The following is a 16981-nucleotide window of genomic DNA, read 5'->3' as shown; positions in this document are numbered from 1 at the left end:
TTCCGGGCTTTCCAAAATCTAATTATTATCAGTGCAGCTCCAGCCAAAATAGCACATCCCACTATTATTTTCAGTCCATCTGACAGCCAAGATGGCATCCATGACCATAATAGTGAAAACCAGCTTTTATCCTTGTTTACGCCGTTACTTTCGTCCATCATTTTGGAGTGCATCTGGGCCAATTGTGAAACTGCTTCTGTTAGTGTACCATTGTCGGCATCGTTGGCAGGTATGAACGTGCAGCATGATTGTCCTATCTTTGCACAAACTCCTCCTTCCATTGCTGTGAGAAGGTCCAATACATATCTGTTCTGTAGTGCTACCATCCTTACAGCTCGCAGCTCCTCTTTAATTGCGTTAAACCCATTTACTGTCGAATTTATGGTCATCATTAGTTCCCATCTGGTTATTTGCAGCCATTTTGCGTTTGCGTATGCCTGCAGTCCCGGATGTATTATTGAGGAGAAGAACATTGCTGCTCTGCTGAATAGTCTGTGTTCTGGCGGTATTGAGGTTAGTTCCGTTTCCGACCTTCCCCACAGATAATTTCCTGTTAATGGCTCTCCTTGTCTTTTTCTCCTGTTTAGGACAGTATCATTGCTGTTTGTCCTGTTTTCTTGCTCCTTCTGGAGTGGTGCAGATCTCTTTCTTCTCCTGTCTCCTTCATCCATTTTCGGAAATTTCGCCACATCGACATGCTTCTTAGGTACCACTAGTGATGGTACATTGACGTGTACCATTGTGCACACACCACTCCACAGGGGAGGCAGTGTATGATATGCCTTTTCTCCGCAGGCCCAATAATGGTCCATTATTACTGCTGTTCCCGCTCCCCCCTCAGGTAACTCCATCACACTTGCACAATTGGTGTTATATCCCACGTCCACCTCTCCTTTATGCTGGTAACATACTTTGGGCGCAGTCAATGGTAATATAGTTATCGGGTCTTCATCTTCTTCTACCCACGTGAGCATTGGTACATACTTGATCCATGTCGTCCAACATCGATGATTGTGTGTCTCGATGGTTGAGATAGTTTCTTTTGTTACCATGTTGCTGCCAACCACTCCTATCTCCCAGCTGGTACCCAGGAACACCTTTCCTGTTATCGTCAGTAATGGCCTCTCCCAGCATCCTTGTTTACCCGGAACTTCCGTGGCGTACCAATCACATGGTAGATACTGCAGTGTTACCTTCTTTGTTTCTCCTTTTTCAGGGCCACTTGTTATGTATCTGAATGCTTCAGCATGTAAACTGGTCTTGTGATAACTCAGATAGGTCTTGAGGAAGTTGTTTTCATATGGGTATGAGTCTCGTGTTTTCCATGTCATGTGCACTACTGTTCCTTGGAATCTTCCTTTCGTTTGGAACAGGGCCAAATATATTATGCACTGTGCTGTTTTTTCATCTATTTCTGTGGCAACAAATGTTCGTGAAGCGCTCATGGCGTATGGTATTAATGAGCAAACGTAACAGCTATCCTCAGTTGTCTGCTTACCAATGCGGGTCATGTGCTGGTACCATATGTTGTTTGTGACGTGTGCTGAATCTTGTACATAATTATCAATACCTTTATTGTCTGAGTATGTGCTGCGTTTAACTTTATTTCGCTTTTGTTCATTGTTACTGTTACCACCTGACGTAACACCTGTTGCAGCAGGGAGGTGGGGTACATTAGGTTTGGGTGCAGCAAAAAAACTCATAGCATAGCTGTACTGCCATACAGAGGCAGCCAAAACTCCGGTGATCATAAAAATCCCTATTATTTTTATTACATATGCTAATCTCACCGACATTTTTGCTCTTACCTTGCTGCAGTCCTGGCAGCGTATTCTTGCGACGTTAAAGTTGCCCGCCTAAAAATTCTCAAAAAGTGCTTGTTATTAAATGTTAGTTTTGTTTCATTAAGCTCTCCCTATCAAATAGTCATTCAGTGCCCAGGTGAAGAGTTGCTCCCACGCTACTCTAAGTGATCGGTCTCTCAAGACCGGCAAGTATGGGCGGAGGTGGGGCATGTAATTTTCTATGGCCAGGAGGAAGGCCGTGTAGTATACACGTACCCTTTTCTTTTTTAAGTATGTTGGCCTTTTTATTTCGTATACAAATTGGTGTGACAATTCTTCTGGGTAACTATCGTCTGGCAGCACCATCTACGCCTGCACACTGAATTTGTTAGATAACTTTTCTTAACAATACAATATTACGCAGCTCCTGTATGTGCGAGAGAAAAAGAGAACATTCACGTGTTTACATGTGTATTGGTGCAAGCGAAGTCCTTAGTTTTTATTACAATTGTATTTAGTAGTCAATGGGGGGGGGGTTTGCTCAGATGGCGGGAGCAGTTTTACTCTTTGAACGTGTGACCATGGGGTGGGCAGTGTGGGGATCGCCCCCTTCTTCGTCCGTTATTCTCTCCGAGGGAACAATTGGGTCGTTGTCTGTGGTTGTGTTTTCTTCCGCTGCCGGGGATGTTGTTGGCGTTTTTCCAATGGACCTGTCGTTGGCGCTGGGGCGGGTCTGCAGTTTGTAGATTTTTACATCATGCAGGTGGTTCCACGCACGCTTATCCTTTAGTTTTACTGCTCTTGTTGATACGTCCTCTACTAAATGGGGGCCAGTGAACCTCTGCTGGTTCCACCTTCTATTAAAATTTCGAAGTAGTACGTGGTCACCTTTGGCAAGTTGGCACAAGTTCTCCTTTTCCAATTCTTTATTTTCGTCTATTTCTTGGTTGCTGGTGGACCCGCCCCGTGTGCGCTCGAGCTGTTGAGACACAAACACAACGCTAGTAATCAAAGAAGACACATATTGATACATTTCATCACCTAACACATTCGCAGAACTTTCTTGGTCCCCGCACCTCCACTTAATGATGGGAGCCTACATTTTATGTTTTCCTTATCCGTATGTTTCCAAGGTACATATTGTGGTCTAACCCCTCCTCTCTCCAGCAGTGGCATTACATTCTGTCTTGTGTCATCCTTTATGCTCCATGATGTTAACTCTTCACACCCCTCCTCTTCCCCCATTCCTTTTACTACTTCAAATCCTTCCTTACTACCTCTTCTCCTACCTCCCTCTTCTTCCTTTCCCCTTTTTTCATCCTTTCCTGTGTTCAATATTGGCACGTCTGTTTGCCTGTCTTGCCTGCGACTAGGGAGGTCCCTAAGCCGACATGCATAAGGTGTAACTTCGTCCATGAAGGGTGCGAGCTTTATTCTGTGCAGAGAGCGTGCAGTTGTTGAACATGTGGGGTGTGGCGTTAGAGAGCGTGATGGTGATGTGGGTGGCGTGTGTTGGTTGGTGAGCGTCGGTGGCGTGTGTTCGTTAGTTTGTGTTTCTCCCATTCTTTTCACTTCCTCCTTACTTCTCTCCAGCTCCTCCCATCTTCTACTCACCCATGGCGAATCTATGTTTGTTCTAGTGAGGTATAGCTTATCTAAGCTTTCCCTTTCACTCTTCCTTCCATCCTCACTACAAAAATCATTCATAAATTGCGCCCCCCACTCTGCCTTTTTTCCTTTTATTGTTACAGTTTTTAAGTCTATTAGGTCTCCCTCTTCCTTTCCGTTGTTACCACCTGTTCCCCTTAGTGCTGACGTTGTTGCTACCTCTCTATTTTTATATACTTCTCCCCATCTTTCACTCTCCCTCTTACTCTCCTCTCTCTCCCCTTCACTCCTCTCCTCCATCTCCCTACTATTTTCCTCTCTTTTCCTTTTTAATTCCTCCATTACTTCGTTGCTCATCTGTTCCAATATCCTTTCATCCTCTCTCCTCCTTTCCCATTTCACCCTTTCTCTTTCTACTATACTCTCTATTACCTTCCCCTCTTCATATTTTTTAGCTGTCTCTGATATTATCCTCCTCCTCCATATTTCCATTTCCTTTTCATTTTCTTCTTCTTCCTTCTTCTTCTCCCTCATCACTACTCTTGATACCCTTTCTGCTGCTGCTTTTACCCTTACAGCTTCCCTCTTTCTCTCCTCACTTTGCTCCCTTAATTTTTCCAATTCGTCCTTATCTTCTTTCCTTTTCCTCACTCTCTCTCTTTCCTCCCCCTCAAGTTGTTTTATCAGTTCATTCTGCTCATCCCTTAGTTTAGCTAATCTTTCCTCCAAAATCTCTTCCTTCTGCCGTAGCAGCTCCTCTCCCCTCATTTCACTCTCTCTTTCACTATCCTCGTTTGTTCTCTTTACCGCCTCCCTTTCCTCTCCAGTTAGTGATCCTCGTAATTTCAACAATATCTGTGCAGCTACCCACTCATCGTTTCCTATCTCTACAGTCTGCTCTTCTCTCCTCCCGTCCCCCATTGGTATCTTTCCATGAGCCACATATGGTGGAGGGCTGTATGCCGGGTTTGAGTATCCTTCAGCCGCCCTTAACTGTCCTTTTATTTCTCCTAATTCTCTTAAAGGGTACAACCCTCCCCCCTCTGTTTTCACTCCCGGTGTTAAGGGTATCTCATTGCTCGGTTCCTGTTTTATGTCAGCTAATTTATCAACCTTTCCTCCACCCAGTTTTTCATTCCCCATATTCTTTGTTCCTTCACTCTCCTTTTCCCCATCCGTTCCTTCTTTCTTAATCTCCTTTTCTTCCGGTGTTTCCCCCATAGTGAACATTCCATTTGGTCCTGGTCTAGACCCCTGGAACATCCTCCATAAGTTAAACACCTCCACATGGTTTGCCAACTTCTTCCCCTTGTATGTATTGTGCAGATGGTTTAATAGTGAATGTTGGGCATATGGGTCAAAGCTACCATTAGGCGGCCATGGTGTCAACATTTTGTTGTCCGTCCCCTGGGTCCACTCTATGCTGTACTTAATTAACTTCTCCCTATGTGGTGGCAGTGTGGTGCATATATGTTGTAGTGGGGTAGTGAGGGTATTCCCCCACCCTCCCAACCCTCTCCCGTATGACATACTAGCGCACCCTTTCTTACCCTTCCCCTTGCTACCAGTTTGCAACATACAACCTTTTATTGCTTACCTTGCCCCGCAAGTGTGGGGACTTACGACAATCCTTTGACAATTTATGCAATGATAATAATCACAAAAAAAAATTATAAAACAAATATATTTATGATGTTATATTATATTCCTTCCCCTACGGCCCCCTGCGGCCGAAGCGCACGCAGCCCCCTGCAGCTGCGTACCCCTTACGACGATCTTACACAGTCGTCCTTTTTCCCCGTTCTCCTCCCACCTTTACACTTGCCGTGGCCGGCGTTCTCCGTGCGCAGCCACGCCCCCTTCCCCTTCTCCTCTTTGATCCACTCGTTTATCGTTTATCTCCGTGTCCGCTCCTTTATCATGTTTCTCTTCCCCACCAATGTCAAACCCAAAGCTTCTTGTGTTCACGATATCTTACTAAATCCCTACTGGTGACGTCACCTATTTCTTCGAACTACTGGTATATTCGTGTTATGTTCTTTAAATTCAAAATACACTTGCAATCTACCCCGCTAACCCTACAGCTGTCTTCCTGTCTCTCCTGGAACAAGGTAATCTCATCAATACTATAACCGGACTGCGCACGCTGCGTCGCCTCGCGTGTGATACGCCCCTCAACAGGAGGGCTTAACCAGCCAATTATCTTCCGTTTTGGGCAACTACGTAACTAGCCACCGCCCACAGGGAAACGTCATCTACCTATCGAGTTTCTTGCTCGAACAATAGGGAACCTCATCTACCTATCGAGTTTCTTGCTCGAACAATAGGGAACCTCATCTACTCATTGAATGATAAATGTCAAATCGTAGGAAACCACACACACCCACCCTCACACGTAGTCGCGATTTAGGCCAATCAGTGTCTTTCGAGCGGCTGCACGTGATGTTTTCGTGCCCCGCCCCCCTCTTTCGCGTAACGTTAGCTTTTTGTTGCGAGCGTCTGCACGTGTTGTTCTCGTGCCCTGCCCCCCTCTTTCGCGTAACGTTAGCCGCCTTCTCTCGCACTCAATTCACTACCATTCATTCCATTATCATCACTCAATTAAACCTTCACCCCACCTTTTTACAATACCTCCCTCCTCCCTTATTTACTTCCGCCCCCTCCCTCACAATTTCGCATTGCTTGTTGTGCGTGTCATGCTCACCAAGTTCCCTCGATGCAGGGCCGCTCGACTGCGTGCACCCCTCCAAGCGGCTCGCCACCTCCCCTCGTCTGGACCACGTCTGGACACTCGCCGACCGCGGGCGGGATACTTCTCAACCGGCTCCCGAGGGCCAATATCCGGATTGCGCTGTCCGGTCCTCTCGCAGCTCCGCGATGGTCCTGTAGTCCTCAGAAGGGGGCAACGGCAGAGGGGGCCGCGCCGCCGGGCCTCCCCGCAACGGGAGTGCCTGGAAAAATAAAAATAAAAGTCGATCTTAAACAGATCTCAGCAGTGCCTCCAACTTGTCGGGGGGGAATTCTGCCGGGGTCGGCCGGGCCGTCCGCAGACCTCCGGGCAGGGAGGCCCCAACTCCTCCCGTGTATATCTCGGATCGAGACAGAGTATGAGGCACACACAAGGAGCAAGGCAACTTCTGTCGTTTATTATGCAAACGGCAGGGATGGGTCAAGGAGCGCACGCGTTCGTCCTGACACACACACAATAGTGGGGCTCGCAGGCCCTTTTTACTACATTATGACGCGCTACTTGCGTCATTCCAAAAAGTTACCAAAAGAACCTATCGCCACTCTTGATTGGTTGCTCGAGTGGTGGGGTTAGTATAGTACGCCTATAGAGAATGATATTAGTGGTTAAGGTGTAGTCAGGTGGTATATCTGGGTTGTCCCTACAATTAGATACATAAGAATTGTTACATGAAGACCCCTTAGGATTGGCTAACGTTACTGACGTCTGAGATAAGAGCCTCATGTTCTGATTGGTGCATCCGTGAGCTCCCCAGCCTGGGACCACCGTTGTTCCCAGCACACGGTGCACCTGTGGTTGCAACAGTGTTTCAATATGGGTACGTGCAGGCAATGTGAGGATTTATTCATAGGTGGGAGACTGACCGTTCCCACTGTAGCAGGTGTCCATTGAGCCTTTCAAGTATGTCGGCCTGCGTCTCGTAGCGAGGTACCCAGACGCCTTTTCTCTCCTGGGTTTTGGCATCTCGTCAGGTTCGGCTTGGTCACGTGGGGAGGGACCGTGTTTGAGGCATAATTCTGCACAATTAATATTGTTTTTCCACTGTATGTCTGGTTTAATTTGCAGATATGATTTTAACATTGGTACGTGGAGTGCGAGGTTGCAACATCGTGCCTTTGAAGATTTGTTTCTTGACTGTGGGTTTGCAACATTACGACCTTGGCTGGTTGCTCCACTGGGTTCTTTCTGCAGGCTCAGCAACCTGACTTTTGCTTTGTTAATGTCCACGGGAACTCTTGCTTGGGGCCTACTTGGGCCTGGTGCACGAGTAATCCATTTAGTGCATGGATGCTTTAGGTTATAGTGGCATACAGTTTCATGGCCAGTATCGTGTTTCCATTATATCTCTCATGATGGTAACGGGTTTCAAGAGAAGCGTGAGCAAGCGTTATAAATGAGCTCATGGTGCGTCTTGCGTTTCTGCATTCTGAAAGCCTATGTAAAAATAATAAAGATGCACGTCCGTGAATAAGCCTGTCGCCTACGTCAGAGCACTGAGTATGTTCTTCGTGTAGATTGGTGTGGAAATGTTCAGCGTGTATAATAGTTCAGCGGTGCTTCCCGTTATCTAGGTCGTCATGGCATCTCTAACGATGTGTAGATTTCAGTCTAGTTGGTCCGTGCCGCAGGTGTCGGCATGGCCAGTGCGGGCTGTTGGGCAGGCAGATGGACACATCCGTATGTTTCTGTACCAGGGTATTTGGTCATCTGGTAAATGGGCAAACTCTTCTCGTGGCGGGTGTCTGGGCCGCGACCCTCTAGGCCAAGCGCGAGAGGTGAAGGACGGGAGTCTGGTTTTCCATTCTCCCACTTCAAGGTAATGCAAGGCCACTGTATTGTCCGTCATAATCAGAACACTCTTCCCCCGTATAGTCGGCAGAAAAGCCTTCAGGGCAAGCCTGATGGTTCTCAGCTCTAACAGGTTGATGTGGAGTCAGGACTCTGAGACCAACGACCGCTGATGGTCAGCTCATTGGCATGCATACCCCATCCTGTGAGGGAAGCATCTGTCACAATCGTCAACTCTGGCCATGGTTGCCAAAACGGTTCCCCCTTCAGCAGGTTCCTTCCGTCGGCCCAACAGAGAAGATCCTGTGCGACCGAGATCGGAATCTGAACGGGATCCGACATCTTGCCCGAGAACTGGGACCACTGCAGTTTGAGAGCCCATTGCAGAGATCTCATCCGCAATCTGCCCTCCGGCACCAGAAGGATGAAGGATTCCATGAGGCCCAGCAACCTTAGGAAGTCGAAAGCTGGGATACAGTGGGCACTTTGAAACTTGTCCACCATCTGCACAATGTGATGAGCCCTGACCTGAGGAGGTAAACACTTCCCCAGGGACGTGTCTAGCACAGCACCGATGTACTGGAGCTCTTGGGAAGGTGTCAAATGCGACTTCTTGAAATTCAGGGAGAAGCCCAATCTGTGGAGGGTGCGGCAGGCGAGACCGAGATGATCCAACACTTGCTCGGGAGAGCGCGCTCGGATCAGCCAGTCGTCCAGCTAGGGGTAGACGTGAATGCCCCCCCTCGCCTGAAGTATGCTGCCACCACCACCATGAGCTTGGTGGAGACCCTCGGGCGGAGGTCAAACCGAATGGCAGGACCTGAAACTGAAAGTGCGAGTCGCCAGCCGCAAATCTCAGGTACTTCCTGTGCTTGGGATGAATCGTCACATGAAAGTACGCATCATTGAGGTCGGGAGACACCAACCAATCCTGAAGTTGAAGGGTCTGGAGGACCTGAGAAAGAGTAACCATCTTGAACTTGTCCTTCCTGAGAAGTTTGTTCAACCAACGCAAGTCCATGATGGGTCTCAACCCTCAGTCTTTCTTGGGAATCACAAAATATGGGGAATACCCTCCCTTGTTCCTCTCCACCACAGGCACCAGTTCTATGGTGCCTTTCTCCAGCAGGGATAGGATTTCCTGCGCAAGGAGCGGATCCGGACGCTTCAAAGAGAGCTTCCCCAGTGGATTGTTGTGAGGCAGCTGAAGGAAGGGAAGGCAGTAGCCGTGGGCTACAGTATCCAGAACCCACACATCTGAAGTAATGGCACGCCATTCTCCGACATGCAGTGCTAGCCTACCCCCAACCGGCTAACCATGGGGCATGGCCTCATGACTGAGATGTAAAGGCTGTGCCAGTGCCTGAAGGCAAAGAGGAAACTGCCCGAGCGGCTTTGGCACCACGAGTTCCCCGACCACCACAGGTACTTTTTCGCTGCCCCCTTTGACTGGCAGCCCCTCTCGATCTACCAAAAGAGGAGTAGTACCGAAAGGAACCTCCCCTCCATTGCTGTCCGCTAGGACGAAAAGGCAGAGGTTGTCGTACTGCAGCACTCAAAGACTTTGCTGCAACTTTGGAGGTCTGCAACCTCTCAAGGCTCTCGTCTGCCTCGCTGTCAAAGGGCATGTTCAGAAGACGGGATTGCACATCCGGGACAAACCCCGACTTCTGCAACCACGCAAATCTGCGTATCACGGTGCTTGCAGCCATGGACCGGCTGACACTGCTGCCGTGTCCAAACCCGACTGAAGGGATTCACACATAGCATCCATGCCGTCTTGCACGAGGGCCAGAAAACCAACCCTTTCCTCCCCCTCGGGAATATGCTCAGCCGCCAAAGACGCACAGTTCCACAGAGTGTGTGTAAACTTTGCCAAGGCACAAGTGGAGTTGGCCGACTTCAACGCCATACACCCCAAAGAAAATACCTTCCTTGCCCAACCATCAAAGTGCTTGTCGTCCCTATTAGGAGGGATGGTAGGGTACGCAGCCTGCTTCGAGGTGGCCATAGCTGCCTGCACCATCAAACTCTCCGGAGTAGGGTGCACCAATAAGTAGCAGGGGTCACTACTGGATGGGCAGTATTTTTTCGGAAACAACTTGTTAACTGCCAGCAGTCTCTCTGTAGCAGTCCAAGCTGCCGCCACCCTCCTTTGCAAAGCCATGTGAAACGGCAATACCGGGTCAGTGGATGGACCCTGATCCAGGATATCCGTCAAGTCATCCTGATCAAACGCCACAGGGGGGCAGACCACCCCAAGTACTCTCGACATGAGACGCCGATAGGAAGATTCAGCATGTGCCATAGGCTCAGGCAAGCCAAACTCAACCTTCGGAGAGGTGTCGAGGCCACTGGCGTCATGCAACGACTGACGGAGTTCCTCCATCTGACTGTGCCCAGACAGAGGGTCATCAGGGACTTCAGGATGCACAGGCAAGCCCAACTCCTGATCAGACAGTTCATCAACCTCCAAAATTTCCTGCAAAGGTTGGAAAAAATCCAATCTAGGAGGAGGAACAGAATAGGGCTCAAAAACAGGCCTCACAGACTTACTGCTAGCCTTCCTCGGAGGTTCCACAGCCCTCAGGGGCACCTCCGGCAAATCCTCCACAAACAGCGTTGAGGGCGCCGAGGGAATCGACGTCGACCGAGGTGCCGACGACTTCTTCGACGACGGAGCCCTGAGAGAGTCCTTCGACGGACAGGGCGCCGATGGCGTTGACGCCTTCTTCGGAGGCTTCACAGGACCTGGACCTGGCACAGCTATGGTGATCGCCCTTGTCCGATCAGGACCTCGACGGCTCCCGATGATCGCGCCGACCGCCCGAGCCCAAAGGCGTGCGAGTGGTGGACCGAGCCCGTTCCCTGCCGGCTTCTTTGGGAGGCGCAGACAGAACTGTGCCTTGCGACTGAAAAATCGCGAACATCTGCTGCTGGAATGAATCCCATTCGGCCGGTGATGAAGACTTGGTGGGACAAGTCAACCGTCTGACGGAGTCCTCCTCCGACGGGGAAGGCAACTGGTGACACGCTTACTAGAATGCCTCGATGAGGCAGAGGAATGGCAGCAACAACCCGTAGACCGAGACCCCCTGGATTTTTGCCAACGCAGAGAGTCGCCCCTCGAGTCATCGGTCGAAAGCCCAGCGGACTTCGATATATGGGGTTTGGACACCAAACTACCTTCAATTTCCCCTTATGCTCCTGCAAAGCCTTAGACATCAGGGACTGGCAGTCCTCGCAGTCGTCGGTGGCGTGGCTTTCGCCGAGGCACCAGAGGCAGATTTCGTTCAATTCCGTGATGGACATTTTCGAACCGCAGTCCCGACATTTTTTAAATCCCGACCCCGGGGTAGTAGAGGAAGACGAAGACAACATTCGAAGAGAAGAATCGAGCGCACCGAGATTTCAAAGCAAACACGTTTGTGGAAAAAACAGAACTGAGGCTACGGGCGTTGTGCGTCCTATATACAACATCCGGTGACGTCGACCCTCGACGGAGGCCCTCGAGGGACATCAGCTCGACGCCATCGATGCAGGACACCCCCTGCCGAAAATGTTCTGAAGCAGTACAGCTGTGGACATTACATGTCATAGATGTGAAATACTTCGGAGGACACAGTCCCCTCAAAGAGCGGTGCTGCTGAAGGGTGTCCAGGGAACAGGATGTCTCCATATCTGTCTTGATGGCCTGCAGGGACTCGTCGACAACCTTCCTGAAAAGGTTATCTCTGTCAAAAGTCATGTCCAGTACCTTCGCCTTGACCTCCTGGTGGAAATTTGTGGCCTTCACCCAGCCTTGGCAACGAAGGCAGACACTGTTTCCCATCTTCTGGAACCCTGTGTCAGCAATGTCCAGCGCGACTGATGGCGTGATCCAACGCTACCTCCCCATCCATGGTCTGTGACTGATCCTGGGCCTCGTTGCCACTGCGTTTTTCCAACCTGAGGGGCCAGAACCGGGTTCTGAGGCGTGTCCCCTGCTCCGGCATGCCAGCAGACTTTGCCAAAGTAATTGCGTCGGTTTCACGCCTTGGGGGAAGGGATACCTTCTGCGTTGCGGGGGCTACCTTCACAGGGCCAGCCCTCTTAGCCTTTGAGAGTGCAGCCACCACCAACTCTATCCTCAACAAAGTCTTATCCTGTGCTGATTGGGCTTTCTTGGGCAATTAGGTCGTCTGCTCCTCTGTCCATGGCTTCCCTGGCTTCTCCCGCATTTTAGCCGAGTTGTGTGATTTCCTTTTCGAGGAGGAGCTTGATTGCTGGCTGGAAATGGAGGGTGATGTCAATCGCGCCCTGTCCAGCGCGGGACCCACTTCTGCAGCGACCCCGGTAGACCCGGACTTGCGGTTCTTGGTCTTGTCTTGGGCCCCCACAGATGAGGCGCCCTGAAAGGACTTAAAAGACTGTTCCTGGGTGAGGCATGACCCTGCTCGGAGCACGGGGCAGAGACCTTGGCGTTCAGCCATGCTGCCAGTCTACTGTGCGTATCCTTTGTCATCTTCTTGGAAAAACTGAGGCATATCTCGCATTCTCCTTCCTTGTAGTCTGGAAGCAGGCAGTAGAAGCATTGCAGGTGCTTGTCTTTGACCAACATATTCCGTAGCCCACACTTGGTGCAGGACTTGAAGATTCCTTCTCCTGTGTCATGGTCGGAGGGTGCAAAGTAGGACTGATGGCCTCGTGGAAACTTTGACAATCTTACACCCTTGAGGGGCACTGAAATCACTGACAACGGATTCCCGCTGTCGGCAGATGGAAAAGAGATCACACAAACTCTTTCGGAACAAATATAGGACCGTTTTCTGTTGAAAACACGAAAAGACATAAGTAGCTCACAGAGCAAACTCGAGGACTTCCAATACTTAAGTGTGCAGTAAAAATCTGGATATGGCTGCCAGAGGAGGGGCTTAGTGAGTTGACTGTCATTGGATGGGGGCATTATGACCCTGAGAACAGTGATTGGTCTATCTAAAGGAGAAATACAGTTTGCAAGTGAAAGTGAAACTGTTTTTTCTTTTATCAAGGATTCCCAGCCTAAGGGGGAATATACATGAGCATGTGAATCCATGCCAGACCCCATGCTGGAGAAAGGCCAATGTTCCAGGGAACATACATATGTAATCTGGTCACCAATCAATTAGACGTCAGAATCCACATATTTCACTTTTCGCAACTTGTATTGCTCATTTTCAATGAAGACAACACAAAATCAAAACAAAATGGGTCCAAGAGTAGTGTCATATCGAGCTGCCATGGATAGTATTAATCTGTTACTATGCATGTACTTACATAAATGTGCTCCATATCATTTAAAATATTTGTTCACAGCGATTCAAACTGTAGGGCATTTTTTCAAGGTTACTACGTCTCATCTTTATATCTTCACAGAGTTTTTTTGCAATGAATGATTGTCTAATGAGGAAGAGTTCAGCTATCCTTATCCCTCCTCGTCACAGTACTAAATGAGGCTTCCTTGCACCGAGACAAAATACTTTATGCAGCTAGAAGAAATTCATGAATTTTACCCTAGTCCCTTACATCCTTAGGGCATGAAGCACAACCTCTCCCAATCAATCTCCTGATTTTTTTTCTGTCTTTATAGCGGCACCTTGTGTGGCACTGACACAAGATTCTTGAAGGTGTCAGCAGGTGAGACTAACTGCGTAGGGGAAAAGAGAGTACACCACAGCCTAAGGAGACGTTGTCGTAGTCAGGAAGAGTATGCTGCTGCACATATACTATCACAATCCAGAATCCATGAAGCTGTTGTGGACTGCCCACAGGAAATTCCTGGAGAGCAGCAACCTAGTTGTGAGTCGTCCTACTCCTCTCTTTGAAGGGGTGAGCAATGCACACAAGTGCACGAACATCGAAGTTAAGGAGAATGTTTCATGTTAGTGTCTCCAGCAGTGGGAATGTAAAATACATTCTTAGCTACACCGAACATGCTATATAGTCATAGGCATCCTGAATACACTGGAACTCTGAGCTGTGAGTTTCAAAAGCACATTTTGACCACGCCTGCAGCTTTGCCCCAGAGGAATATCGCCTTAATGGAATCGCGGCACATCTACAGTAAAGTAAATCGTCCCTATTAAGGATTCCACAAACATATGGATTCTTGATATGCTAATAAGATGTTGGTGTACACTTCGTGGATGACCAGAAGTCTTTTCACCAGCAGGATTCCCTAGGCATTAAATATAGTTTTCTTCTGTATTGTACAAAAACACGGCAAGAGATTGCATCCTCTTCCAGTTTAGATTAGGAATGTAATTCTCCAGAAAATGCTGTGAGCCCACAGAGGAAATCTTTGACTTGAATCTCTCAGCTTGCTACAGGAGCGTCTAAGACTCCCAAAACTGAAATCCGGATTAGCCTCATGACTTAAAATCTAGTCAAATACCTTCAACCATGCGGTCATCAAATAGTGGGTAACCATTTACATTTCAGCTTGACGAAGGGTTCATTTGCATGTTTAACCTCTTTATACAATTAATTGCCTGGTATGTTCAGATGTCATCTGTACTCCCGTTCCTCATGTAATTAGATTCTCCTAGAATCATCCTGGCCATTGTACTTCCATTTGATTCACGTGAGCTCCATTGTGGAAGAGGTCAATTACAAGTGTGTGGTTAACTGCCAAGTGCAACATTATTACTGTGTAATGGATGGATGGATGGATGGATGGATGTCGGTGTGACATAGAAGAAGTGGTTTAGATGTTCTGAGGCTCTTATTGCGCAGGATTTAAAATAAATGTGTGTCCATGATTTAAAATAAATGGGTAGTGTGTTCCATTGTGTCTGAATAAAATCAGTGCTGATGCCGTTGTGCTCCATTTAATAAATTGTGCATTGTTAATATTACCATGTATTATTGGAAAATGTGATGGGTTAGTATTAGGGCTGGGCGAAATTGTGAAATTCTATTCCGCCAGCCGCGGAAGCGAAATCTGTAAGATTTTGATCCGTTTCATCGCAATCCGCTGTTCCGCCATCCCCGCGTATTGAAAAGAGAAGCACCAAGTTTCTTGTGCCGTCTGGTGAACCGAAATTATCTGCTGCGCGAACCTAGCACGGATTAAAAAGAACGGCACAATGATTCTCGTGCCGCTGTGTGAACCTAACAGAAATCGAAAAAAAAGCTGTGCAAAGTTTCCCATGCCGCTGTGCTAGTACAGTACAGATCTAAAATAACACAGTGCAAAGTTTCTCTGGTTGCTGTGCGAAACTATCCCAGATCGTGGAAAATCATGCAAGGTTTCTCGTTCCGCAACACGAAAATAGTAGGGATCAGAAAAAAGACCAGTGTAAAGTTTCTCGTGTCGTGAACTTAGCACGAATTGGAAAAAGACCTGCACAAAGTTTCTCGTGTCGCTGCATGAACCTAGCACAAATCAAAAAAACTGTACGAAGTTTCAAAACTAGCACAGTTTGGTGAAACCTGCATGAGTTTTCACGTGTCGCTGCGCGAAACTAACAATGGAACGAAACGCCATGCTCTGTGCGAAACCAGGTGAAATTTCAGTGGTGGCAGAAGTGTAATGCTAATTTCGTGGGCCTGGCGGAAGCGGATTCGAATGTGGATTCAGCACTTTTCCCTTTTTGGGCACAAATTTCGCTAACCCCCAAGTATTACTATATTCAACAGTGATGAGGAGCGTGTAAAAAGCGGATACTTGACTTGGATATGGTGCAACATTAAACTTGCCAGTTCGAGTCCCGGCAACAAAGATGTGACCCTTTGCACTTTCCAAGTTGATGGGTGTAGTTCCACTTGAATTAAATGACACAGCTATTATAATGGACGAGGTCCTTGTACTGCTCAGTGTTCTTATTGAACACTGATCTCTTGAACACGATTCGCATTTGCTGTTCGCCTCTTCCATTTTCAAGAAATGGTTATATACCCATCTACATCCATAACGATCTCCATATTGATATCTGCATTCTATGGATTGAGTTTTCAGTTGTGTCGATTTCACATAATATTGAACCAACTCCATCCATGACTGAATGCCGGGTCACGATAAAGAATTCTGAAATGGGGTAAGTATGCGGCTGGAGATTAATAACACAGACTATTGCTCAACTGTAGCTTAATGCCGGATTAATAAATTGCAAAGTAAGGCTTCCCATAACCTACTAGGGGCCCCGGCTCACATTCAATTCAGTTCAGCTCTCTAGGCATTCAACACATCATTTTGCATATAGTGAGCGGAGGATGGCACAGGGGCAACACGCTAGCAACAGAGGTTGGAATCCCGGATCCAACAGGTATTAAGCACGCTATAAAAGCCAATTAAATAAATATTTAATTAATTCAAGATTTGAGGCATTGCCTTGTACAGTTTACTGTCATGGTTTTTGTTTTAAAAAAGAAAAAAAAAAAGTAGGTCTTCAGATTGGTTCTATTCATCTATATGTTGCTGGGATCTACAGTAGCAATCAGTATATGCCTACAGCCAAACCACCCTGACTGCTCCTGGAGTGGTCTGATCTTAGAAGGTAAGCAAGTTTGGGGCCGGATCATTACTACGATTTTAGGCCACCTAGGCAATAGCAGCTGCGTGTAGGCTATGTGAAGGAAATATATATGATTACACGGGGTATTTGCTTTTTTTTAAAAGAAAAGCATCTCTTCCCCACAAAGGTTTCCTATTCTTGATTCTGATAAGTACTTCGAACCGCAGGCCACCCCTTGTATACAACAGTGTGTTCCATCGTTGGTACTAAACTTTGGAATGGGGGATGGTAGTGTTTGGACTTTGGCATCCCTCTCCCTCTGGATGCTTAGTGATTGGTCAGACTCGAGCCAACTTGTATGCGAGAACCTTTCCGACATGGAAGTCAGCATCCCTGTGAATGATTCAGGGTTAGTGGGGATGAAAACCCAACTACCAGGATGCCAAGCGGTTCAGCTGGTGGAAAATTAGCCACAGGAATGCAAGTTAGAGTGAATACATTACATGAAGTTGGTGGCCTGGTATGGATCTGTCTTAGGTGGAGGGATGACGAGCAGGATTTCTCATGGACGAACCAGG

General features: G+C 47.9%; 1 protein-coding gene across 4 annotated transcripts in view; it reads right to left on the bottom strand.

Moving 5' to 3' along the window:
• CTIF (cap binding complex dependent translation initiation factor) overlaps positions 1 to 16981 on the bottom strand; it is a 1422510-nt gene that overhangs the window by 130965 nt on the left and 1274564 nt on the right. The window contains exon 11 of one of the 4 annotated variants that reach the window (XM_069626948.1): positions 1356 to 2763. The exons of 2 other annotated variants lie outside the window; for them this stretch is intronic. In XM_069626948.1, the coding sequence (XP_069483049.1) occupies positions 2326 to 2763 (438 nt within the window). In that variant the 3' untranslated portion in view covers positions 1356 to 2325. Of the gene's footprint in view, positions 1 to 1355; positions 2764 to 16981 lie in introns of those variants that run through there. One more of the 4 variants, XM_069626947.1, reaches the window with a different exon arrangement.

The sequence above is a fragment of the Ambystoma mexicanum genome, chromosome 6p (assembly GCF_040938575.1).
Source record: "Ambystoma mexicanum isolate Mex_15411 chromosome 6p, UKY_AmexF1_1, whole genome shotgun sequence".
Lineage (NCBI taxonomy): Eukaryota > Metazoa > Chordata > Amphibia > Caudata > Ambystomatidae > Ambystoma > Ambystoma mexicanum.
This window is presented reverse-complemented; position numbering and strand designations above follow the sequence as displayed.